Raw genomic sequence first — 25,449 nt, 5'->3', positions numbered from 1 at the left:
ATTAGCGACTGGCTTTGTAATTGCTGTGTGAAACGAGAATACCTTGTACTCACTTTGCTTTCTGGCTTTCCACTCTAACTAAATTACAGTACTGTATTTCACTAGCTGCAGTGTTCCATGAAAGCTGAAGAAAGGTCATGTATCTTCATGACACTGTGATGTAAAAGGTGCATCTGTATCTGTCAGACTCAGACTGAGAGTCAGTCATGAGTGTGCATGGCGGTGGTTTGGTTTCGCAGCGGCGTGGGGTGCAAGCATAGGTGCGACACAGGCTCTGATTCCCGGTATCATCATCTTCAAACCTCCCCTGTGATACCACAGCACGGCGGCCCTGTATTGTATCAAGACCCCGAAACTCTACTGAGTTTAGTTTCACGTGTCAGAGGAATTGTTTGACATTTTTATCAAAAGAGTGGGCTTAAAGCAGTGTTTTTAAATGAGAAATTGACACGTTTTATGGCATTATATTACAAAGCAAGGCTTCTCCATTCATAAAGCACGCTGTTCATGCTTTTCAGTATATAAAAGAAGCCAGACTGCCAGTGTGTGCAGTTAGCCTGCATCATTTTGAGCTTTTCAAATGTGGATTTTGTACCAAGCACAGCATTTTGACAGTCCCAAAGATAAATACAAAACATAATTGAACATCAAAAACTAGACTTTTTTTTCCCCTTTGAATCTTAAAACAGCTTCAGTAACTATCTGAAGGATCAAATTTACCTACATACAATGGATTATGACATATATGATGATTCTAACTAAGATAAAAGTGATATTTATAGGACGATTTTAAGAATATGAAAGTCATTGTTGTTTTTCCGATGGATCATTACAGAATCAACATTGTTTTGGTTTAAAATTAGTTATGAGCAAAACCCCCTTATGGAGAAATATTCGAGTAGAAGCAAACGTCAAAGGCTCAAGTTTGCTGCTCAAGCTATAGCACGCAGGTATAATCGGCAATATAGAGCTATGCATTCATTTAAGTGCCGGACTAAAAGCGCCACCACTTTAAGGTTATTTTGATTCATTTGTACTCATTTAAAGTTTTAATTTACTCCATTGTGGAGACAAATGTTGCACTCTACAACCTCATATATCATAGTCACAGTTGGTTATTCAACAAAATATGTTAATGCAACAAAATGAAACAGACATGAATATGTATTTTATAGTATTAATTCAATTAAATGTTAACTAGAGTAAAATATATAGTCAAACAAAAAGATGTTTGTCTTAATAAGAAGAAATTGTAGAACATCATTGTACTCATACATTAACTACATGTCGGGGTATAAATTGGTATCATTGGTATAAAAGCTCTGAGCTACATCGCTGCCATTTATCAGCAACATATTCACAGATGTGCATATATAAGTGTACACAAGTACAGTGCTTAGTAGTAATAGTAGCTGGTTTTATGTGCTATTGTGTTTGGTGATGAAATCATCTTTATAATTAATTCTTGTATTTCTATTTTTTAAAAAACCTACATTTTCTATTTGGGAGGTTTCAGGACTGACATCATACACTGCAGAGTTAAGGGATTAATTATAGCTGTTATATATTTTTATATACAAGTAACAAGAAAACTGTCAGTGTAAATGGCAAAACCACAGACTGTTGTTGAAGATCAATAACTTAAATGGGTAACATATATAAATATTACATATTCTTCCTAATCAGACAGGTCAATGCTTAAACTTGATATTTGGTCGGGTAAAAAAAAGAAGAAAAAGAAGTTCATCAAATTGTAGCCGTCTAAACATGAGCCTCGTGAATTTGGAATTAGTCTCTAGAGAAATAACTTAAATGTTCCTTTAAAAAAGTCAGTTATAACTTTTTCCCTCCTCTAAACTTACATGAGACTTCATAAGTTTATAACTGTGGGGCACGTACAGACAGTAGACATTTGTAACCAACTACTAATTTGTCTAGCTGATTTTTATCATCGCTGATTCATTTATTAGGAAGATAATGGCTCATAAAGCCACTTTATTAAGATTAATTTCAAAGGCCATCGTGAAACATGCTGTACTAGGAACTCTTTGTTGCTGAATTTCTGCCAGTTATTTCATCTGCCTGCCACATGTGTGTACTGTAATGTAGAGGATTTTGTCCATAGTTACTTTAAGAGAGCCACGGACAGGTGTGTGACCCCTTTAGTGAGACTCATAGGTGTCTGCTGCTGCGTCTATAAAAACCCATCTCAAGGCGGTGATAAAATAAACACTTCCTCCGTTCACATCTGTGACACACTTTCACACATACACACCTGTAATGCAGTGAAAACAATGAACGTCTCATTTGATATTATCTCCTGCATAAAGACCGTCAACATCTCATGTGATATTATCAGCTTACACACAACTCTTAAAGGCGCCTTGCACACAAACACAAAAACACGAATATGCGGTTGAGTACAGAACACCGTTTATTCTTTTCACTTGACAGACTCGAACATCATGCATCCAAACTTTACTTCTTGTTCCTGTGAGAGTTATGAAAACTCTCTCCCCCCAAAATTTATAAAGAAAGTCACTAAAAAGGAAAATGTAAGATTTCTAAAAACCATAAACAGCACAACTTTTAATAAGAAAAATGCCCAAAGAACCAGAAATGGAATGTCTTTCACACATTTGAACAATGTAGTGTTATTACACTAATGTTTTAAACACTTTAAAACTGCACGTTTCATTTAACCCACTAAATTTATGTTCTGTCAGACTGAAATTTATCTACTTAATGCAGTTTTAATCCATAAGAATGTATTCAGAAACTGCATTTGGTAGATTTTAATAAGCGCAACACTAATCAGTATGCAGCTTTCCTATCCTTTGGCGCCATCTTTAGCCCGTGTAGGGGAACTGCAGAAGCAGTGCTTGTCCAGCTTTGAGCTTGAGGTCTTTCAGGTTTACAGTCGAGTCCACCTCAAATTCTTGGTCAGTTGACAGCTTCACCTTGGCCGTTTCTGGTAGCTCTACCCCCTCTGCACAAACAAAGGTCATCAAGTTTAAAATAAATAGCAGAGTTAATAGATATTGCTAGATATCGTCAGTAGACATATCCGTTGAACTGTAACTTGCCTGTGGGTTCCAGATTTAATTTCAGCTCCTCGAGACCATCTCCCCAGTTTACAGCTGTTATGTATCTCTCGCTCTGATCCCACACACGAAGGAAAGAGAGAGACGTGGCAGAGCTGTAGAGACTATAGTAGTCGCCGTGCAGGAGGGAGTGCTCTTTGCCTCTCAGGTCACTGAGGGATCTGAACCACTTCCTTATTTCAGCGTATTCAGTATGGTTAGACTGTAAATGAGAGTCAAGAAAATGTTTTACTGCACTTAAAGCAAATGAATGCTTGATCATTGACAGACTGAACACACCCACACTTACCTTAGCACCGTCAGTTTCTTCCTTCTCTACATTCCAAACCATCTTCGGAGCTTCTTTGGTCTGGTTTGTTTTGTTGCTCATCTGATTTGCCTGAAGGCCAATTTCATCTCCGTAGGTAAACACAGGGGTTCCAGGCAAGGTGAAGAGCAGAAGCTGGTAGAGACGAATCAGGCCCCAAGTCGTTGCCCGTTTAGACAGATGGTCCTTCTGAGCAGCACCGAGACCCCAGCCTATTTTTCTCTGCTCAGAGTGGAGGGTCTTCAGGACCCTAATGCGCTCTTTACCTGCGGATATTCAGGTACCATAATCATCTACAATGCACCTTTTTGACATTTACTTAGGATTATTGTCACTAATAATAATAATCCCTACTATGCAAACAGTAGCAGCCTACCTTCCATGTTTCTACTGAGCAGGTCAGACAAGATTAGATCGACACCAGAGTCACTGACTAGCTGAGACAAGTTTTCAGCTGAAATATCATTGACCACACCCATCAGAGCCCTAAAGAAAAGAGAGAATAGGATCAGGTCAGTGAAGAACTTGTACTTCTTATACATCTTGAAACACTTCCTTGAATGTTGATGGGACTGTATTTCATGTCCATGTTCTCTCAGGAGACATGATCCTGTAACTGATATTTGACTGATGTTTTTAAAATGACTTTAGTAAATACCTTGTTTACTTGCGCTGAATCACAGGTCACAAAATAGCAGCCTACCTTCCATGTTGCTACTGAGCAGGTGAGACAAGATTAGATCGACACCAGAGTCATTGACTAGCTGAGACAACTGATTAGCTGAAATACTGTTGACCACACCCATCAGAGTAGGGATGCACCGATACCGATATCGGGTATCGGCCTCGATACTACATTTTCTAAAGTACTCGTACTCGTTAAAAGTCCCCCGATACCGGGGACCGATACCACGGTCTGAGACCTGTCTATGTTTGAGCGGCATGTAAGGGGTTAATCACAGGCGCCGAGTGCCCGCCCCCAGGCCCCGGCTGCAGCTCAGAGCTGAGAGAAGGGCGCGAGACAAGTCAGCCGTGTGGAACTATTTCAAAGTGAACAAAGACGTGAAAACAAAGGCGGACTGCAAATTGTGCTCAGCGAAATTGTCCAGAGGAGGCTCAAAAGGTAGCGCATTTAACACAAGTAATTTAATCAAGCACCAAAATCCCAACACGACAACGAGTACAAAGAGTTTACCCACGCTTATTTACCCATGCTTATTAGCACAGAGGAGCGTAGCTGATGCTATAGCAGTGCGACGGAAAATAGTTGGGCATTTTAAACATTCCGCCTTAGCCTACTCCCGCCTCGAGGACATTCAGGGACAGCTCAACCAGCCAATAAAGAGACTGCAGCAGGACATACAGACGCGCTTGGAACAGCACGTATTACATGCTCCAGTCGCCGATTGAGCAAAAGCGAGTGCTGGGCGTGTCCGAGCATGAACTCCCTGACTATCTCACCGCTCACCAATGGGCTCTTATGGAGACGACTGTTGCCATCCTCGCCCCCTTTGAGGAACCAACTAAAAAAGTGAGCAGCTACGACGCACTAGCCTCTGATGTCATCCCAGCTGTGACTGTGCTAGTGAGACTTCTAAACAGAGAAACAGACGAACAAATTTAAAATTAAATTTTGTTTTTTATAATTATTTATTCTGTAATATGTTGCATACAACATGCTTTTCATTTTAAATAAATGTTCTTAATTCCAAACTAGTCCCTTGTTGTTGTTGTTTTTTTGTTAAATTATAGGACTAAAGCTGTTACCTGTAAATTTAAATCACATTTTTATTAAGTACTCTGTATCGGTATCGGCGAGTACTGAAATGCAAGTACTCGTACTCATACTCGTTTCCAAAAAAGTGGTATCGGTGCATCTATATCTATCTATAGATAGATATAGATATATATATATATAGATAGATATAGATAGAGATAGATATATATCTATCTCTATCTATAGAGATAGATATATATCTATCTCTATCTATAGAAAAGATCTATATATATATATAGATAGATAGATATAGATATATCTATATAGATATATATAGATCTATATATTAGGGGTGCAACGATACACAAAATTCACGGTTCGGTTCGGTTCGATACTTTGGTGTCACGGTTCGATATTTTTTCGATACAAAAAAAAAAATGTTCATGCCTTTTTAATTTGTCATTTATTAAATTTTCACAGCACATTCTGCACCACATCTGTGTGAGTTCATCATTTGTTTGAAGCCAGCTCACCTCCTGCAACCACTTTTCCGAGAATACGCGCTTCTTTTGTGGTTCGGACTCCTTCTGACATTTCTTTGGAGGTGGAGGAACACCAAAGTAATTGCTTAAAGGAGCTTCTTTGACATCTTTAAGAGTTCTAAACAAATGTCTGTCCTCCTCCAGAAAATCTTATGTACGCAAACACGCGTTGCAACTTCTTATCTTGTGCGCGTTTTTTATTTTGACAGCAAATGTGCACCTGCGGACCACTTATGTGCAGCCCTGGTTATTTAGCTCGTCATATTGCAGCCACAGAAATTCTTTTGTCCATGAAACCATAAAGCTGCACTTTCTTTTTGCCTTATAGTCTGATTTGTCATAACTTTTCCGTTTTGTGGTAAGCTTTTCTTTGGCTGTCACTTCTTCATGCTGACCTGTCTTATTTGACTCAGCAGAACTAAAATATATATCCTGCTGCTTTTACACACGCACTCACATAACGCTCAGCGATTCTCTGCGCGATCAACCTCTCACATGTTTAAGCTTGCTGCGGAAGATTTCACTTGTCATGTTTGCATAGTAAGCTAACGATTGATAAGATGATGTCAGAGGAATTGGTGCGCAAATTATCATCACTCACCAATCAGTGCTGTCGCTCTCTATACACAGTTCGCGATTGCAAAGTGAAAGCAAAAAACAAGCGCAAATTCAAAAGCGATTTCAATATGTCACATATTGACAGTGGCTCACCGATGCCAATGACATAATTACCCAGCTACATTTCCGAAAGAATGCAAAAGCATTAACATATATTTTTCCTTCCTACGATAGGCCGATGGGCAGGGCAAAGATAGATTTTGGTAGCAAATTTTTGCAAGCCTGATCAACCAATGGCAAAGAGAGGAAGTGACGTAAGATTTGCGCATGCGGGGTACCGATCGGGTTTCCGGTACGGATCGGGTAGTGACAGGGCTGTCGCTACCCGATCCGTACCGGAAACCCGATCCGTACCCCGCATGCGCAAATCTTACGTCACTTCCTCTCTTTGCCAGCATTGCGACATTCAATATATTTGAATGATACGGTTAGCGCCCAGTTAGCTCCTAGCATTTCTCAACAGCTCTGCCTCCTTTTCGACTATCGGGACATTTAAACAATGGATAATCCGTATACAAGCAAATTCATGCTTTTCTCCTCAACAGAGAGCGTCCCCCGACTGAACAACAGCGCCGTAAAATAAGAAGAATAGCGCCTAATTACAGACTTAATAATATTGACTTAGCAATGTGTCACGTGAAGATTCAGCAGCCAGATTAAGTGTTTACTGACAATTAACAGTGATAGCCGACATCATCATCACTATTCCAGTCAATCCTCTCCACACAGACAAGCATAAACACACTCGACTATCACTAAATCAAATTTAACACACGTTTGCAATGACGCCAATTCAGTTTATAATAGGGTTCATTCGCTCGGTCAGCAGGTGGCAGTATCCTCGTACACTGGGGAGTAAACTGCCATTAAATGAACAGAAGAAGAAGAAAACATCTGCACATGCGCGGTGCGGATCGGGTAGACCCGATTTGTACGGTCCGACTTTGCACATGCGCAGTAAGGATTGGGGAGTCCCGATCCGTAACTATCTTTTTATTTTTCGTTTTTGTCTACATTGTACTGAAATGCTTCATTATTGCAAACATTTTAAGATATACTTATTGACCCTGTGCACGAGAAAATGCTAACTTCCTGGTTTGAGACCGGATGTGGGGTTGTACATTTCCGGTAGCTTTACTTTGCGGTCAATTGCTACTGCGAAGATATACTCCAAAATCATGTCCACAACTCGAAAACGGAAAGATTGCGTTAAGTTACAAAGAGCAGAAGGTGGGAACACTCACCACTGTTGTGTCACAAAAAAATCTAATGATCAATTTTGACGTTTAAAGAGTTTAGATCGATCAGTTGTTTACATCACTCAACACAAGCAGAACTGCATTACTGCATGCAGAAGACACATCGTCCACATTCAGAAGCACATCTCTGTATAGTCAAGTACACACCTACACAGCATGTTAACAAACCTGTGAAAAAAGCCACACAAAAAATTAATGATTGCTGGTAACGGTTTCTATACATTAGTATTTAGGAAGGGTATGTTGTGACTTACCTTCAAAATTACAGCGGTCCCTCGCTATAATGTGGTTCACCTTTCACCTCGCTGTTTCGCAGATTTTTTAGTGCAAGTTTGCATGCTTATTTTTTTTATGTCACCTTGTGTCCTGCGTCCTGATCGCTGCAGACGATCTCCTACGTGACGTCTCTCCTGTACAGTACAGAATCGCTGCATCGATCGTTAGCAGTGTTACTCTGAAGTGCAGCACTGTATGTCCACGAAATGTTTTGCAACGTCAAAAAATAAAATTGGCTACTTGATTTCACCGATCGCTGGTTATTTTTAGAACATAACACCCGCGATAAACGAGGGACAGCTGAGAAATATAACATTTGAATCCCTTTTCTCTTTTGCTCTGAGGCGCGGGGGAAAAATATCGACAAGTCGATGAACATCATTTACAGATATATTGGGTAAATGCCCGAGACTTCTATAGAAATGTAAATCGCCGCTTGATTCATTCATTTGCTTAACTTGTTTTGGACCGTAAACAGGGCGCGAATAGGACACCGGAAACAAAGCTCCCCACAGGAGTTTCCGCACCGGAAGTAGCATATGCTAACGTGCACATAGTCAATTATTCTTAACATCTTAACTGATACGCTGACCCATAACTATCGTAAAACGCTACGACCGGAAGTAGACACCTTTCGCGCATGCGGGGTACCGATCGGGTTTCCGGTACGGATCGGGTAGCGACAAGGGCCTCTAGGCGACTGAGGAAAATAGCACGCAGCTACAGGAAGTGACTTCGTGGGAAGTCAAAGGTCACACAAACAAAATAAAAGCTCCCAAAATATAAATACAGAAAATAAACATATATAAATAAACACATATACATAACCAATACTGACAAAGCAAGATAACACTGCAGGATGGATCTTTGGTGAAATATAAATTATTTTTTAATACACCCGTTACATCTACATACAATTTTAGACTGATGTGGGCCAAAGCCTAGCATAGCCTGTAACGTTATTATGACGGACACATTTTATGTGTGAACTTGGCTTTAAGTGACTTACAGGTTTCTTTGAAAAATACTTTCTTATATCCAGGTTCTTCCTTTTTGCTGCTGTCCTCCTCTCCTCCTCGCAGTGCAGGCTTGCCGCTGCTAAAACTAAACAGAGCTCCCTGAAAGGCACAGCCAATCACATTGGCCATATTTGTCACATGACTTAGGACTTGTTACGGATTCAAATATTGAGGATGGATACAGGAGGAAAACCCAAAATAACCACACTGGTCCGGCCAGGTCAAGTCAAACGATGATTTAATGAACACACGCGTGGGAGATGGACACCATACACAGACAGCATCAGATCTCAAAATGGTGGAGCCTTGATCAAACTCTTATAGCCTCTAGTGGCCCCCACCTAATCATAAAAGCCTAAACATTCACATTCTTTCTCTCACACAGCGCCTAAGCTACGACCTTGGCTCCCTGTTTATCTGCTCCTGCTGAGATGGGGCAGTATGCTCTGTTCTCTTCTAATCAGACAAATAAGGCGATGACTTTCTGTGAACAATATTTTCTTAGAACTCAGCAGTATAATGCATCACAAAACAATATCATTCATTCACAATAAATCAGCAGTCTAATGTAATGCAAATCAGTTTACCAAATGTAATAGTTATCACCTTCTTCTAATTCAGGAGAATAATGCAAACTAAAACTACATAATAATTCACAATCTTTAATTAGGGGTCTAACATGGCATAAAATAATATCATAATCCGACAGACTCCAGTAGAGAACGTAATTTAACTCTTTCTGCACCGCTCGCTGAATGAGACGCTGACAGATCGTGTTTTTTTTTTCTTTCTATCGGGTTAGTTTTTCTTTGCTCGAAGAGATCAAATTATTGGTGGGGACAATTCAATAATCGCTGAATATTGGTGGGGACACGTCCCTTCCGTCCATGCCAAATCTACGCCCTTGAGTCCAGTACATAGAGAGACGAGACAATGAGGCTCCAGTTACAGTAGTGCAAGTAAACGAACAATAAATATTTAAAAGTAAAAAAATAAATATACACTTTAGGTGTATAAAAGGCTCTGGGATTTATGTCTATGTTCTGCAATATTGTGTGGGGTGGAGTCGTAGGAAATGACGTAGGTGTAACGCGATGCTACTCGGGAAGGGGAGATTGTTTTCCGTGTTAGTTCTGTTTACCTCGTAAGCTGTGTTCCTGGTTGCCATCCTTCACGGTGATGCTCCGAGTGTTAAGTTCATGACTGGAAGTAAGTTTCCTTAAATATGTTTATTTTCCGATTCTGATGTTGGCCGCGGCTTTAGTTACATTCTACCGCGTTGTAGCACCGCATTTTTCATCTCGCGACTAAAGGCATGTGCCGCTGGCCGCCGCCATTGTGTAGTAATTTTATTCGGCCACACGATGGCGCCAAAGTCCCTTTGTTTACAGTTAGAGTGGATGTTTCGGCTATGTATGACATTCTCACTGTGTTTATTGTGTCCTTTCTGTGTTTGGAGCAAGAGATGTAAGATTGGCATAGTTCAAATCATATATGTTGTGTTATGTGTATATTCAGATGGACGTGTTGGTTTATTTCATTTAATTCTTTGTGTTTATCTTAGTGAAGCTTTGCTGTATATATTTATATACTCATGGCAACTTGTTTGTTACTACAGACTGCTGGCAACACTGAGCATCTAGGTGGCAATAAAACAGCTGGCGGTGATAATCCAGCAAAGTGGAAGCCTGTTGTCCTCCTTCCTGTATCCTGACCGATACACCATCTTGTTAGCTGCTGAACCTAAAAGAACTAGCCCTCACCAAGTACTCCTCAACATTGGTCCTTCGAGCCGGATACAGTTATCAAGATGGAGCCAGATGGAGCGACATGTCCTGATGTAAGGCCTAAACGCCATACACGTCGACCAAGCCGGTTTGAGGACTTTGATGTTAACTATACAGGCCACCCCTTTAGGGAAATGCTGCAGTGGGATACCCCACAGCCTCACACAAGAAGCGGGAGAGTTCAGCCTCAGTATAGTCATACGCCACCCCTCTACAGCGACAGGGATGGGGCCTATTACAACACACCCCCTCCACTGGGAAGAAGTGAACAGGATGTGGACCTTAATAGAAGCCACTCACCTGAATTTGCACCTTCCAATTGGCCAGGGTCTTCAATACACACATTTCATACAGAATTCAGAGCCTTGCAGGCCGAAAGAGAGCAGCTACTCCAATCACAGCAAGTTTTACAGGAGGGCCTCAGAGAACTGAAGGAAGCAAAGAGTGACCTCAGAGAGCTGATTGAAGTGGCTCACCTGCTGAGGAAGGATATGGCTCAGCTGACTGCCTCACAGCATAGCACCAATCATCCCCCCAAGCGCAGTTCAGGAGAGATATACACAACCCCTGAGACAATGCCACAGGAGGAGGATGAGGAGGTGTGGCCCGACCCACCACCATGGCCTGAACCGGTGGAAGAGTTGCACACAGGATTCTCCCAAATGAAGGTTGATGAACAATACTCCGATAATGGTGTACAGTACCACCCTCTACCCCGCACAGCATATTTCGCTGGTGAGCCTTCGCTGCCAAGTCATCGCTGCACCCCATATCAGGACCCTGTGGTTAAAGATGGAAACACGTTTCATGCGCCTCCACAACCCTCTGTGCCACCCCCCTGCTGGGCACCAAGTAAGACAGGTTATCTCCCAACCAAGCCTGTTCCAGCCAGTTCCCCCTCTCTTGTCACTGGAGTAACCAGTGGGCACTGCAATAACCCATCTGCTCCTCTTTCGGCTGAGCTAGTGTACAGGGGGCCCAAACCAACCATTCCAAGGTTCATTCATTCTGATCCCTCTGAGTTTGCTAGGCTCCGCATGGCTTTAGAGAACCTACTCCCTCCTAATGCTACTGAGCTCTTCAAGTATCAGATACTTGTGGACCACCTCAAACTAGATGAAGCTCGACTTATCGCCGATGCTTACCTGAACTCACCCAAGCCTTATACTGACACCATGGCAGCCCTCCACGACAAATTTGGACAACCTCATCAGCTCGCCTTGAGAAAGATAGCAAGTGTCCTGGATGGTCCTGAAATAAGGCGAGGTGACACAGTAGCCTTCCAAAGGTTCTCCCTTCAGGTGCAGTCACTAGTTGGGCTGTTACAAACATTAGGACTGGAAGGAGAAGTGGAGTTGAACTGTGGGTCCCACGTTGCCCGACTAATAAGTAAGCTTCCTGCTGAACAGAGGGCTGATTTTCGTCGACATCAGTTTAAGCAGCCCGGGAGCACCTACACTCTGTACGACCTATCTGCATGGCTTCGTCAGGAGTCCTGGTGTCAAGGATTTGACGGCCAAGCAGGTGTAAGAAGCAGTAGAGAAAGGACCAGTGTAAAGGCCGAGGCCCGTCCAGGCCGACAAACCGTGACAGTCCTACATAACCTAAAGGGGCCATCAGAACACACGTTTCCACCAGTGAAGGAGAGTCGAGCTAGAGGGAAGGTCAAGAGCAAAGCCTACTGTGCCTACTGTGAGAGCACAGAACACTATTTTAGCCAATGTGATGATGTAGCCAAGCTCTCCAAAGAGGAAATAAAGGACTGGATACAGGTCAACAAACGATGCTGGCGCTGTGCCCGAACTCATTTAGCTGCTCAGTGCACGCTAAAGAAACCCTGCAGCCGCTGCCAGGGTAAACATCTGCTGGCTCTTCACGAGGTAAATGCCAGGACAGAAGGAAACAACGCTGACATGGCTGCAAAGGAGGAAAGCTGCCTAACCAGTTCAGCTTCGGGCTCACTCTACCTTGATCGCCATGGGGCTGGCAATCGTGTCATGCTGAAGATTGTACCTGTGCTTTTGAGCCATGGAGAGCGGACTCTAGACACCTTTGCTATACTTGATGACGGTTCAGAGAGGACCATGCTGCTCCCTGCTGCTGCAAAGACTCTTGGTCTGGCAGGCATCCCGGAGGACCTGCCATTACAAACCGTCCGCCAAGATATTCAGATGCTTCATGGACATACCGTATCCTTCAGCGTCTCTGCTGTTACCAATCCTGGATCCTACTACAAGACTGATGGAGCGTTTACAGCTGATCATCTCAACTTAGCTCACCATACCTATCCTATCGACCAGCTGAGAAGGAAGTACAAATACCTGCATGGGATCCCGGTCCCTGCCCTGAAGGAAGCCAAGCCTCTGCTCCTCATTGGTTCAGACCAGCCACACCTGATCACCCCCATAGAACCAGTCCGCCTCGGCCCACCTGGAGGCCCAGCAGCAGTCCACACCCGGCTTGGCTGGACCCTTCAAGGGCCAAGTCTTTTCATGGGGCGGCAGACCCAGCCTGTCCTATCCCTGTATACATCCGCCCAATCAGACGAGTTGCTCAAGCATGTGGAGCGGCTCTGGCAGGTGGACGTGGTGCCTTACCGATCCGAGAAAGAGGTCACTCGGTCGAAACAGGATCAGCAGGCTGTGGCCCTGCTTGAGGCAAGAACAACTCGCAGGATGGTCGATGGAGTCTTCAGGTATGCTACACCTCTACTCCGTCACCCACAGATGCCGCCACTGAATGCACCAAAGGAATCAGTCATGCCCATGCTTCGAAGCACAGAAAGGCGCCTGCTAAAGGATCCCAGTCGGGCTGATGCCTACAGGGCAGAAATGCAGACGCTGATCCAATCAGGAGCTGTGAAGGAAGTTACGCATGAGACTTCGCCCAAGGAGAACTGGTACATACCGCATCATCTTGTCAGTCATAACGGAAAGAATCGCCTGGTGTTTAACTGTTCCCATAAATACCTTGGACAGTCCCTGAACCAGTTCCTGTTGCCTGGCCCTACTCTTGGAGCTTCCCTGCTGGGGGTGCTGGTCAGGTTTCGTGAACACCCCATAGCTGTGAGTGGAGACATCAAAGGGATGTTCCATCAGGTACTGCTCCTCCCTGAAGACCGGCCTCTGTTGAAGTTCCTTTGGCGAGACTTAAAGGTGAATGAACCTCCTAAAATCTTCGAGTGGCAGGTCCTGCCATTTGGGACAACTTCAAGCCCCTGCTGCGCCACATCTGCCCTGCAGCGTCATGTGATGGAGCACACACAGCCTGACGACAGCCTGAGATTCTCCATCGAGAGGTGTTTTTTACGTAGACAACTGCCTACAGAGTGTTGGCTCACCAGAAGAAGCTAGAGATCTGGTGGATCGGCTAAGAGAGTTGCTGAAATCAGCTGGCTTCGAGCTACGTCAGTGGGCTTGTAATGATCCAAGTGTCCTGAGCCATTTGCCTCCAGAAGCTAGATCACAGAGTCTGGATCTGTGGCTAGCCGAGGACAAATCCAACCCGCTAGAGACCACGCTCGGGCTCAGCTGGGACTGGAATACCGACTCCTTGGGTTATAAGCACAGGCCCGTGTCCTATGAGATGCCAACCCTCAGAAACATCTATAGAGTCCTAGCCTCACAGTACGACCCTTTGGGCTATCTGTTACCCTTCACCACTCGGGCCAAGCTCCTCCTCAGGCAGCTATGGGATAAGAAGCATGGTTGGGACGACTCGAATCTCCCCTCCACCCTCCTGCAAGCTTGGTCTGACTGGGAGGTGGAGCTTCAGTTTTTACCTCACCTTACCTTCCCACGTGCCTATGTTCCTGCCAGTGCTAACTCAAAGGGGGCCATCCGTGAGGTGCACATTTTTGGGGATGCTTCTGAGAAAGCTTATGGAGCGGTGTCCTATATGAGGACTGTAGAACAGGATGGGCAAGTTCACCTCACCTTCATCCTAGCTCGCTCCCGGGTAGCCCCCAAACGAGCTCTCTCTATTCCCCGCCTCGAGCTCTGCGGAGCTTTGCTGGCAGCGCAGCTGGCCAGTACCCTGAAAAGGGAACTCACCTCAGCGATTGAAAGAATAGTCCTGTGGTCTGATTCGACCACTGTTCTTACCTGGTTGAGCTCACAGTCCTGCCGCTACAAGGTTTTTGTAGGAGCCAGGGTAGCTGAGATACAGGAGTTGACGGAACACTGTACCTGGCGCTACATAGACTCAGAGAGTAATCCAGCAGATGACCTGACGAGAGGGAAGGCCCTGGCCGAGCTCAAAATGCCTAATCGGTGGTCGAATGGACCCCCCTTTCTGCTCAACAGTCCTGACACATGGCCAGAGAACCCGAGCTCCGAGCCTAGTAATGACGACCTTGAGCTCCGGAAGACAGTCTTCTGTGGAACCTCTATCACCTCCACACCTACCTGTCAGGATGGAATGGCGTGCAAGGCTTGGCAGGAGCTCTTGGATGTTACTGTCAAAGAGCTTTGTGGTCAGGGACTCTCGACTGCGCCATCTAGTGCCGAGGACTATCAGAATGCTGAACAGGCCATCCTTCGGCAGGCTCAACAGGAGTCATTTCCCGAGGAGTGCAGATTGCTTTCAGAAAGGAAACCTGTCTCATCCAGAAGCCGCTTGCTTACCCTGGCACCTGAACTGGATACCTCAGCGGGCCTCATCAGAGTAGGGGGTCGGTTGCGACGCCTAGAAGGTCTTGGCGGACCTATATTGCATCCGATTGTCCTGGTATCCTTCACACCCTTTCACACGTCTGCTTATCCAGAAATATGATGTTGATCTGCATCATCCAGGCCCCGAACGGGTCTTCGCGGAGCTGCGGAGGTCTTACTGGATACTGTGTGGAAGAGGGGCAATTCGCAAGCACCAGCGAACCTGTCCTGAGTGTCAGCGTTGGAGGGCAAAACCCTCTGTTCCCAAGATGGCTGACCTTCCTGCTGCTCGGCTTAGACTGTACAATGCACAAACCAGCCTTTTACTCAACCGGTGTTGACTGTTTTGGGCCTATGTTTGTGAAGGTAGGAAGACGTCACGAGAAACGCTGGGGAATCATTTTCAAGTGTATGACGACGAGGGCGGTACATCTGGATCTCCTAAGTAGCTTAGACGCGGATGCGTTCCTAATGGCCCTGAGGCGATTCATAGCCAGAAGAGGGACACCGGCAGAGTTATGGTCTGACTGTGGGACCAATTTCAAAGGGGGAGAACGAGAACTCAGAGAAGCCTTTGCCAACATGTCAGAGACATTGCAGGGGAAGCTCGCCCGTCAGATGATCAGATTCCAGTTCAACCCCCCGGCAGCCCCACATTTTGGAGGTGTATGGGAGAGGGAAATCCGTTCAGTGAAGACAGCTCTACGCACCTGTGTGGGTTCCCAACCTCTTCACGAGGAGGTACTCCGTACAGTTCTGCTGGAGGTAGAATTGATCCTTAACGCAAAGCCCTTAGGCTACGTTTCCACTGACGTAGCCGATGTGGACCCTGTGACACCCAATAGTCTCCTCATGGGGCGGCCTGATGGATCACTACCCCAGGTGGTCTACTCAGAGACAGAGAACCTCAGTCGGCGACGTTGGAGGCATTCACAGATTCTTGCTGATCAGTTCTGGGCAAGATTCATCAAGGAATACCTGCCTGGCTTACAGGCGAGGCAGAAGTGGCAGTCAACTCCTCCTGAACTTCTGGAAAAGGCAGTTGTTATGGTTGCAGATCCGCAGCTGCCTCGAGCCTTGTGGCCAATAGGCCATGTGATCAAGATTCATCGTAGTGATGATGGACTTGTCAGATCTGCTGATGTGAACGTTAATGGACGTGTTTACACCAGACCAGTTGCTCGGTTGGTAGTTTTACCTGCCGTGCCATCGGAAGACAGCGATACTGAGAAGAATAGCAAGTCGCCTCCTGGAACTGATTAGGGAGCCTTATTTTGGGGAGCAAATGTGTAACCACATTTGGGGGCGGCTGTATAAAAGGCTCTGGGATTTATGTCTATGTTCTGCAATATTGTGTGGGGTGGAGTCGTAGGAAATGACGTAGGTGTAACGCGATGCTACTCGGGAAGGGGAGATTGTTTTCCGTGTTAGTTCTGTTTACCTCGTAAGCTGTGTTCCTGGTTGCCATCCTTCACGGTGATGCTCCGAGTGTTAAGTTCATGACTGGAAGTAAGTTTCCTTAAATATGTTTATTTTCCGATTCTGATGTTGGCCGCGGCTTTAGTTACATTCTACCGCGTTGTAGCACCGCATTTTTCATCTCGCGACTAAAGGCATGTGCCGCTGGCCGCCGCCATTGTGTAGTAATTTTATTCGGCCACACGATGGCGCCAAAGTCCCTTTGTTTACAGTTAGAGTGGATGTTTCGGCTATGTATGACATTCTCACTGTGTTTATTGTGTCCTTTCTGTGTTTGGAGCAAGAGATGTAAGATTGGCATAGTTCAAATCATATATGTTGTGTTATGTGTATATTCAGATGGACGTGTTGGTTTATTTCATTTAATTCTTTGTGTTTATCTTAGTGAAGCTTTGCTGTATATATTTATATACTCATGGCAACTTGTTTGTTACTACAGACTGCTGGCAACACTGAGCATCTAGGTGGCAATAAAACAGCTGGCGGTGATAATCCAGCAAAGTGGAAGCCTGTTGTCCTCCTTCCTGTATCCTGACCGATACACCATCTTGTTAGCTGCTGAACCTAAAAGAACTAGCCCTCACCAAGTACTCCTCAACATTAGGACTAGGGGTAAATGGATCAATAACAATGTAAAATGTATATTTTATATTTTAAATATATTTAAAATCTCACACACAACCCGTTTTTAAATTTAAAAAAGAGAAAAGAAGAGGAGGAGTGTAGCAACTTCCACAGTCGCTAGAGGCCGGGGATGGACCCTGCCTATTTTCCTGTCAACTTTACGCAATAATGTGAGAGGTGGAATTGTTTGCTTGTTTATTAAAGTGCTTGAAAAGTTTACAGAGCAATGTGATCGGCACATCACAGGCTCTAATGGAACAAGGGGAAACTCGTTGTGCTGCGGTCAACAAAAACTATGGCTACCCAGCCCTCCTCTCTGTCAAAATCAAACCAGTGAAAGACAGACTGAAAACGTCCTCTTAATGTCACCCCTAGCACCCACGTGACTCCCGTTACACATCACCATAGCAACCAAACAAATGAAAACCCAGTGATCATTAAAATTCAATACATTTAATTATGGCTCCTACAAGGAGAAACGAGCAAAAGACACAGGTAAGCAGATGTGTCATTGGATAATGGCAGGTCATGTATCCTAAAACATTAAGAATGAGAATACTTTCTTAATCCCTGAGGAAATGATGTGGATTACACAGTTGCTCCAAGAAGAAATGGTAAAAATAGTAACAGTAACAGACTAAACTCCAAACAATATATACAATGATATAATATTAATTAGTCAGTGTCAATTGTTGATTTGTCCTGTTCTCATTGTATGACGAATTATGATGTCTGTTTAGTAGCCGTTTGCATACTATGCATACTCTCTCTCTTCATATATGTATGTGTGTGTGTGTGGGGGGGGGGGGGGGGGGGGGGGGGGGCAGAGGGAGTGCTCGCCCAGGGCACCAAACAGGCTAGGACCGCCAATGCCCCCCCACCACGACCACCACGACACTGCCCCGGGCAACCACCCGTGTCGCCCATTTCAAAAACCACTACTGTGGTAGATTTTAATAAGCGCAACACTAATCAGTATGCAGCTTTACTAATCCTTTGGCGCCATCTTTAGTCTGTGTACTGCAGGGAACTGCAGAAGCAGTGCTTGTCCGGCTTTGAGCGTGAGTTCTTCCAGGTTTACAGTCGAGTCCACCTCAAATTCTTGGTCAGTTGACAGCTTCACCTTGGCCGTTTCTGGTAGCTCTACCCCCTCTGCACAAACAAAGGTCATCAAGTTTAAAATAAATAGCAGAGTTAATAGATATTGCTGGATATCGTCAGTAGACATATCCGTTGAACTGTAACTTGCCTGTGGGTTCCAGATTTAATTTCAGCTCCTCGAGACCATCTCCCCAGTTTACAGCTGTTATGTATCTCTCGCTCTGATCCCACACACGAAGGAAGGAGAGAGACGTGGCAGAGCTGTAGAGACTATAGTAGTCGCCGTGCAGGAGGGAGCGCTCTTTGCCTCTCAGGTCACTGAGGGATCTGAACCACTTCCTTATTTCAGCGTATTCAGTATGGTTAGACTGTAAATGAAATTCAAGAAAATGTTTTACTGCACTTAAAGCAAATGAACGCTTGATTAGTGACAGACTGAACACACCCACACTTACCATAGCACCGTCAGTTTCTTCCTTCTCTACATTCCAAACCATCTTCGGAGCTTCTCTGGTCTGGCTTCTTTTGTTGCTCATCTGATTTGCCTGAAGGCCAATTTCATCTCCGTAGGTAAACACAGGGGTTCCAGGCAAGGTGAAGAGCAGAAGCTGGTAGAGACGAATCAGGCCCCAAGTCGTTGCCCGTTTAGACAGATGGTCCTTCTGAGCAGCACCGAGACCCCAGCCTATTTTTCTCTGCTCAGAGTGGAGGGTCTTCAGGACCCTAATGCGCTCTTTACCTGCGGATATTCAGGTACCATAATCATCTACAATGCACCTTTTTGACATTTACTTAGGATTATTGTCACTAATAATAATAATCCCTACTATGCAAACAGTAGCAGCCTACCTTCTGTGTTTCTACTGAGCAGGTCAGACAAGATTAGATCGACACCAGAGTCATTGACTAGCTGAGACAAGTTTTCAGCTGAAATATCATTGACCACACCCATCAGAGCCCTAAAGAAAAGAGAGAATAGGATCAGGTCAGTGAAGAACTTGTACTTCTTATACATCTTGAAACACTTCCTTGAATGTTGATGGGACTGTATTTCATGTCCATGTTCTCTCAGAACACAGTATCCTGTACCTGATATTTTACTGACGCTTTTAAAATGACTTTAGTAAATACCTTGTTTACTTGTGCTGAATCACAGGTCACAAAATAGCAGCCACACTAACCTCTTCTTGGTGTCATCAGTGCCATTTCCCTGGACCGCCATCCGCAGTTTGGCCCAATCAGGACTGGTGGAGGGAATGACAAGCTCAGATATCTTGATGCCATCAAGACCCTTATCCAGCCAGAACTCAGCTGCAGCCTGGAAGAGAACAAATCCAAGTTAACTACAGTGGCAGCAAGACCCGAATCTACTACACCACATAATACTACATACATAATTGTCCAATTTAATCGTCCATCCATGGGGCCAAAAGTCAAAGATTTGCGATTTGTTTATCACATTTAAAGACAGTGATGTTGGTTCATGTGCTTTCTTGCTGGAAATAATCAAACATTAAATCTGTGTGCTTACCTTGACTATTTCCATTATTTCTTTACCGCCACTAAACCACATAGGATGTCCTTTGTAGTTTGGAGTCAGGTCAAGCACCACAGAAATGCCTGAAAGAAACAGGAAAGCAAATGTTTGCTCACATCTGGTCCTCAAGAGTCCAGAATTTGGCAACAAAGTAGGAACCACTCTTAATGACTCTTTAAGTGTGAGCTGTATAGCAAGTAACTGATCTCAAATCAGAAAATTATGTACCCTTTTTGTGGGCCGCCTTCAACAAGTTGTCCAGATCTTCAGCTTTTCCAAGCTCTTGACTGATTTCTGCAAAGTTCAGAATAATCTTCTGGTTGGCCTGGGCAATATTAAGAGGCCCGATAATCAGGCCTTTCACCTTTAGCTCATTAATGTCATCCAACTTTTCTTCAACACCTAAAAGGAAAAAAGAAAAAAAAGGAAGTATTGAATGAAATGCTGGGTCAGTGTAAACTTCACATAAGGCAGAAAAACGAGGGTGTGAGAAGCAGCAGGGCAACACTTATCTTTGGAATAAACATTTTTAAATAAAAAATGTATTCTTTTAAACATGCAAGAATAAAACCACTTGATCAGCTTCATAAGCTCTCCACAAATAGTCTACCTTTCAATCCTTCAGAGAACGCTTCAAGGTCAGTGATCTGGTAGAGAGGCCCTTCATTCCACCAGTTCATCTCAGGAATAGCCTTGCAGTGAGGAGCCTGGACTATGATTACAATGGCTCCAGCAAGCATGCCAATCCAGCCCAACCAAAAGAGGACAAGAAGAACCCAGCGGGTCCTCACCCATCTGTGGAAGAAAAACAAAAATAATGATGTAAAAATTGTCCACTGATTTTAACGCCCACAGAGGAAGACAGTGCTTAGCTGCAGCTCTTACCCTGGAGTAGGGATGGGTACTGGGTTCTGACATAAACAGTAGTAACCAGACCGAAAAGCAGCGCACATTTAGGTGCTTTTTTTCCCTGAGATGTCATACACTTTGGATTCTAGCCAATCATTTTACCTTTGCAAGTGTAGGCGGAACCAGGTACATACGTTCTTTTAGAGCAGAGCTACAGATTAAAAATGCCCAAGGCGAAATGGTCAAAAGTCTGGCTGTATGCAAACTCAGCAGCCTGCAACAAGTGCTTTAAGCTGATACTGTTCAAAGGAGGTAACACCTCAAATCTGATGAAACACCTGGCGACATATAGCATTTTGTTAAAAGCCGAGAAATGCACCGTATTTGATAGCTTGCTGCGAGACCTCACACCGAGCACATCTACTGCGGGTGTGGTGCCTGTTATCGGACCCGGAGCCCTGCCAGTGTAGCAGAAATGATGAGGATGATGATGGCAGCAGCAGCCGTTCTTCTCTGCATGAGTAGCTTAATGTTGTTCGTGTGTAATTTACGTTGAGTAAGCTAACCACGTTATTACATTAATGCATGTAAGGTGAACTAGCAAACACCGTCGTAGTTACATGCAGCTGTCTTCTTGTTTGATGGCAGATACTCCCTTCACCCTGGCCAAAAAGGCTAAAATGATCAAAGAAAAAGTGGAAAACTGCTAAACATGAGAGGTTTTTGGACAAAGTTTGTGTTTTTTCCATTGTTTAAGCACTGCTTCCAGCCAAGAGTGATACCATAAATCCCCTATAGCTGCTGAAAAGGCTAACATTGTTATCTTTTTACAAAAAAAACCCCAGCTGAACATGAGAGGTTTTTGGACAAAGTGTGTGCTCTCCATTCTTTAAGCACCGGTTTGAGCACCATCTAAGCACCGGTACTGTTTCAAAAGTTCCGGTTTGGCACCGGTATCGGATAAAACCTAAACGATACCCATCCCTACCGTGGAGTGCCAGCAACCTTCATCAGCTCCTCTTTGGACAGCCCAGTGAAGGTGTCCTTGATGCTGCCGTCAAGGAGAAGAACCGAGCGGGTCCATACCAATATGTGGAAGAAAAAGAAAAAAAAAAGATGAACAAAATGTCTACTGATATTAGGCCCCACAGAGGAAGACACTTCAGCTGCAGCTCTTACCCTGGAGTGCCAGCAATCTTCATCAGCAATTCTTTGAACCGCCAGGTGAAGGCAACCTCATCATCGGGAACTTTCAGCTTGACGCTGCCGTTTTTCTCCCCGCCTGGAGCCTGACCGTCCCCCGTCATGGGCTGCTTCTCTGGGTCGAGCTCGTTGAGCTCCACTTCTTTCATGTCGATCTCTGTGTCTTTATTCATGGTTTAACTGGAGGTGGAGCACAAAGGAAAACTATGAATTAATACCTGTATCTGCAAAAGCACTCTCATTGGCTAACACCCAAGAGCTAAATAAAACCAAGAGCACCAAAAGGAATAGAGGGTTTGTTTTGTTTTTTTAAAGGCAGCACCGGCCAAGTCTGATCCACTCGCCTTTTGTCCACCCTTATGTAACATCCCCCCCTACACAGGACATACAGGCAACGACTAGATTCATTAAGGTAACCCAGTTTTTATGTAGGAATTAAACAGGAGAGGCGGTGAGGTTCCCTACTTAATTAGACACAAGCTCTTGTTTGTTTTTCCTTACAAAGCGCTCATTAAAAACTAAAAAACAAACAAACTAGTTCATGTCAGTCGCACTTCAAAACCCACTCAAAACGCTAGCAACAAAAATATCTGCTGTAAAAAAAAAATACATTCAAATAAACGGAAAACCCATTCTTGAGATGCTCATATGTTCCACCGGTGTCTAATGAAACGATTACTACTTTTTACGTCAAGCAGTCAGCCTCGAGTTACGGAAATACTGCAGCTACCCTTCATAATAAGAGCATAACAATAGCAAGCATAGACTTATTAAGAAAACGATTTAAACAAATGTCACGAGTAAACGACAGTGAACATTTGTTAGTTAAAGAAAACAAACAAACAAAAAAACCCAACAAGTAGCTCTCTGACAGTCTAATATAACTAATATAATACACACACACGGCTTTAAGATTAAAGGGGTGTAAACCGGAAATTTTGTTCCAGTTCGCTTCAACAGTCATTAAATAAACCTCTTCAAACTAGTGATGTGCGATACCACTGATTTCCTTTCCGATCCAATATCAAGTAATATTCAGGGTGGTATCGACGATACTGATCCGATACCGATACTTTGTACAAAAACTTATTTTATTTATTGTATCTCAAATTATAGCGTCATAATGATTACAGGACATCAGATTACTTGTTTCCAACAATGACGGCAGCTGCTTAGTTTTAATAGTACTTTTAACATATTTTCAGGTGAGAATGTAGCTGTGTAAACTTTAAATATCTGAGCCGACTGACACATCGTCTTCAAATCCCCGAGGTCTTTCGCTACTCGGGTTAAACATGATATATGAGTCACTTAGATAACTTAAAAATGTTATTGTTTGGCTTTTTCAGTGTTTTATTTGTTCGTGAGTAAATCAGTTTGGCTGAGATTAAAGTTATTAGATTAGATTAAATTAAATTTAACTTTATTAATCCCTCGGGAGGGTTCCTCTGGGTTTTCACACAGCTGAATAAACGTCAAACAGAAAACTGATTAAACAGAAGTGTGAGACGGTCGAGAGTTTACACCAGCGCCCGGTTATATTTTAGATAGCAAGGAGCAGACGGCAGTTTCACTCCACCGAGGGAGCTCGTGACCTAATACCCGGCTTTCTCGACCACGAAGGCCGGGTCCTCAGGTGGAAGCAGCCTCTGAATTTGGACACCCCCGCTGTTTCCGGACATTTAACGTATTTCATCCGATAAATAAACACTATGAAATGTATTTATCCCCCCAACAGCCTTTTTGAATGTCTCCCTAGTGTGGCCACAACACCTCACGTTTTTGCCACATGTATCGCAAACCACGTCTCAGTTTTTGTGGAGGTAAAATAGGTTCGCACATGACTCCAATTACGCTCAGCCATTGTTGTGAGTGCGCACGCCAAGGGGCTGCGAGACAGCCTATTTCGCAAATGACTATGAAAGGCGGAAGAGGAAATAGTTCCTTTGAATGTAGACAATCCGAATGTTATAGTTTCTTTCCACTGTGTTCCTGTTAATGATAAACTACAAATTTACCCTAATTTACTAAAATATCGATATTTTAATGTGAGAATCGATTCTAGAACATAAATGATTGGTATCAGAGGAATCGATATTTCAGGATCGATCCGCACATCACTACTTCAAACAAGTACACCGTAAATGTCTGTGAAACTTTCACCGAACACAAGTTAAAATCGACCCGGTAGCAATAACAACTCCAAAAACTGTGTGATATCGTATAACTCCATCTTCCTTTAAGATGATGAAATCAAACCCATCCCTAGCGTCATGTGCTCCTACACGAGGCAGTCTATCCGGCTGTGAGCTGAAGACTACTCCCGGCGATAACACGGCAGGTCTGAAGTTACAGAGTGGCAGAAAAGTTGATGAAGTAAATCAAAATTACCTGTCAAATACAATATATAATTCTGGTTTGGCTTTTAGTTTACAGCCGGTTATCCCTTGTTCTCTACTAAGCGCGTAGAGAAGATCAGAGCGCCTATTTGTACCCGCCCGGTTTCTCCGCCTACCTGGGGAACAGGTGTTCTGGGAAACTGCCTCTCTATCTATCTTACACCCAGGTAACCTGCTGTGTTGAAAACGTGTTTCCCGACTATGTTTGCTACCCAATCTGACTGACATCAGATCATACACTTCAGAGTTAAGGGATTAATTATAGCTGTTATATATTTTTTATATACAAGTAACAAGAAAACATGGTTTTAAAAAAAGGCAAACGATGACTGTCAGTGTAAATGGCGAAACCACAGACTGTTGTTGAAGATCAATAACTTAAATGGGTAACAAATATATAAATATTACATATTCTTCCTAATCAGACAGGTCAATGCTTACACTTGATATTTGGTCGGGCAAAAAAAAGAAAGAAAAAAAGAAGTTCATCCCATTGTAGCCATCTAAACATGAGCCTCGTGAATTTGGAATTACAGTCTCTAGAGAAATAACTTAAATGTTCCTTTAAAAAAAAAAGTCAGTTATAACTTTTTCCCTCCTCTAAACTTACATGAGACTTCATAAGTTTATAACTGTGGGGCACGTACAGACAGTAGACATTTGTAACCAAATACTCATTTGTCTAGCTGATTTTATCATCGCTGATTCATTTATCAGGAAGATAATGGCTCATAAAGCCACTTTATTAAGATTAATTTCAAAGGCCATCGTGAAACATGCTGTACTAGGAACTCTTTGTTGCTGAATTTCTGCCAGTTATTTCATCTGCTTGCCACATGTGTGTACTGTAATGTAGAGGATTTTGTCCATAGTTACTTTAAGAGAGACATGGACAGGTGTGTGACCCCTTTAGTGAGACTCATAGGTGTCTGCTGCTGCGTCTATAAAAACCCATCTCAAGGCGGTGATAAAATAA

At 43.7% G+C, this 25,449-nt stretch overlaps 3 protein-coding genes across 5 annotated transcripts; 2 read left to right on the top strand and 1 right to left on the bottom strand.

Annotated features, from left to right (window-relative positions):
• Window positions 1-2,368: 2,368 nt before the first annotated feature.
• Window positions 2,369-24,591, bottom strand: LOC146521712 (amino acid transporter heavy chain SLC3A2-like). Of its 3 annotated transcripts, none has more exons than XM_085149342.1 (11): window positions 24,466-24,591; window positions 22,102-22,254; window positions 21,860-21,910; window positions 20,633-20,817; window positions 20,251-20,424; window positions 20,017-20,105; window positions 19,667-19,803; window positions 19,335-19,444; window positions 3,394-3,677; window positions 3,087-3,306; window positions 2,369-2,989 (listed from the first exon to the last, which is right to left on the bottom strand). In XM_085149342.1, exons 2-11 carry the CDS (start codon window positions 22,245-22,247, stop codon window positions 2,850-2,852), a joined length of 1,536 nt encoding a protein of 511 aa, XP_085005468.1. In that variant the 5' UTR covers window positions 22,248-22,254; window positions 24,466-24,591; the 3' UTR covers window positions 2,369-2,849. The 3 variants fall into 3 exon arrangements, with proteins under 3 accessions (XP_085005468.1, XP_085005456.1, XP_085005463.1); XM_085149330.1 differs by lacking the exons at window positions 2,369-2,989; window positions 3,087-3,306; window positions 3,394-3,677 and adding exons at window positions 18,358-18,536; window positions 18,634-18,853; window positions 18,941-19,224; XM_085149337.1 differs by lacking the exons at window positions 2,369-2,989; window positions 3,087-3,306; window positions 3,394-3,677; window positions 21,860-21,910 and adding exons at window positions 18,358-18,536; window positions 18,634-18,853; window positions 18,941-19,224 and having other exon boundaries at window positions 22,051-22,254.
• On the top strand, window positions 9,848-13,761 carry LOC146521714 (uncharacterized). Its single transcript, XM_085147373.1, has 3 exons — window positions 9,848-10,051; window positions 10,461-13,672; window positions 13,728-13,761. The coding sequence occupies exons 2-3, from the start codon at window positions 10,653-10,655 to the stop codon at window positions 13,759-13,761; spliced, it is 3,054 nt and encodes a 1,017-aa protein (XP_085003499.1). The 5' UTR covers window positions 9,848-10,051; window positions 10,461-10,652.
• Window positions 13,945-17,357, top strand: LOC146521713 (uncharacterized). Its single transcript, XM_085149347.1, has 2 exons — window positions 13,945-16,790; window positions 17,200-17,357. Exon 1 carries the CDS (start codon window positions 14,215-14,217, stop codon window positions 15,400-15,402), a length of 1,188 nt encoding a protein of 395 aa, XP_085005473.1. The 5' UTR covers window positions 13,945-14,214; the 3' UTR covers window positions 15,403-16,790; window positions 17,200-17,357.
• Window positions 24,592-25,449: the final 858 nt, after the last annotated feature.

Source organism: Neolamprologus multifasciatus, chromosome 3, assembly GCF_963576455.1.
Source record: "Neolamprologus multifasciatus chromosome 3, fNeoMul1.2, whole genome shotgun sequence".
Taxonomy (NCBI): Eukaryota; Metazoa; Chordata; class Actinopteri; order Cichliformes; family Cichlidae; genus Neolamprologus; species Neolamprologus multifasciatus.
The sequence above is the reverse complement of the archived record's forward strand: the minus strand, read 5'-3'. Positions and strand labels throughout refer to the sequence as shown.

Bases quoted from the DNA above. Each gene is read 5' to 3' on its own strand.
- LOC146521713 (XM_085149347.1), top strand. From the start codon at position 14,215: ATGCCAACCCTCAGAAACATCTATAGAGTCCTAGCCTCACAGTACGAC.
- LOC146521712 (XM_085149337.1), bottom strand. From the start codon at position 22,247: ATGAATAAAGACACAGAGATCGACATGAAAGAAGTGGAGCTCAACGAG. The intron at 19,804-20,016 runs GTAAGCACACAG...GTTCTCTTCCAG, and splicing joins AAATAATGGAAATAGTCAAG to GCTGCAGCTGAGTTCTGGCT. The intron at 19,225-19,334 runs GTAGGCTGCTAC...GAATATCCGCAG, and splicing joins GCTCAGTAGAAACACAGAAG to GTAAAGAGCGCATTAGGGTC.
- LOC146521714 (XM_085147373.1), top strand. From the start codon at position 10,653: ATGGAGCCAGATGGAGCGACATGTCCTGATGTAAGGCCTAAACGCCAT. The intron at 13,673-13,727 runs GTTTCGTGAACA...ATGTTCCATCAG, and splicing joins CTGCTGGGGGTGCTGGTCAG to GTACTGCTCCTCCCTGAAGA.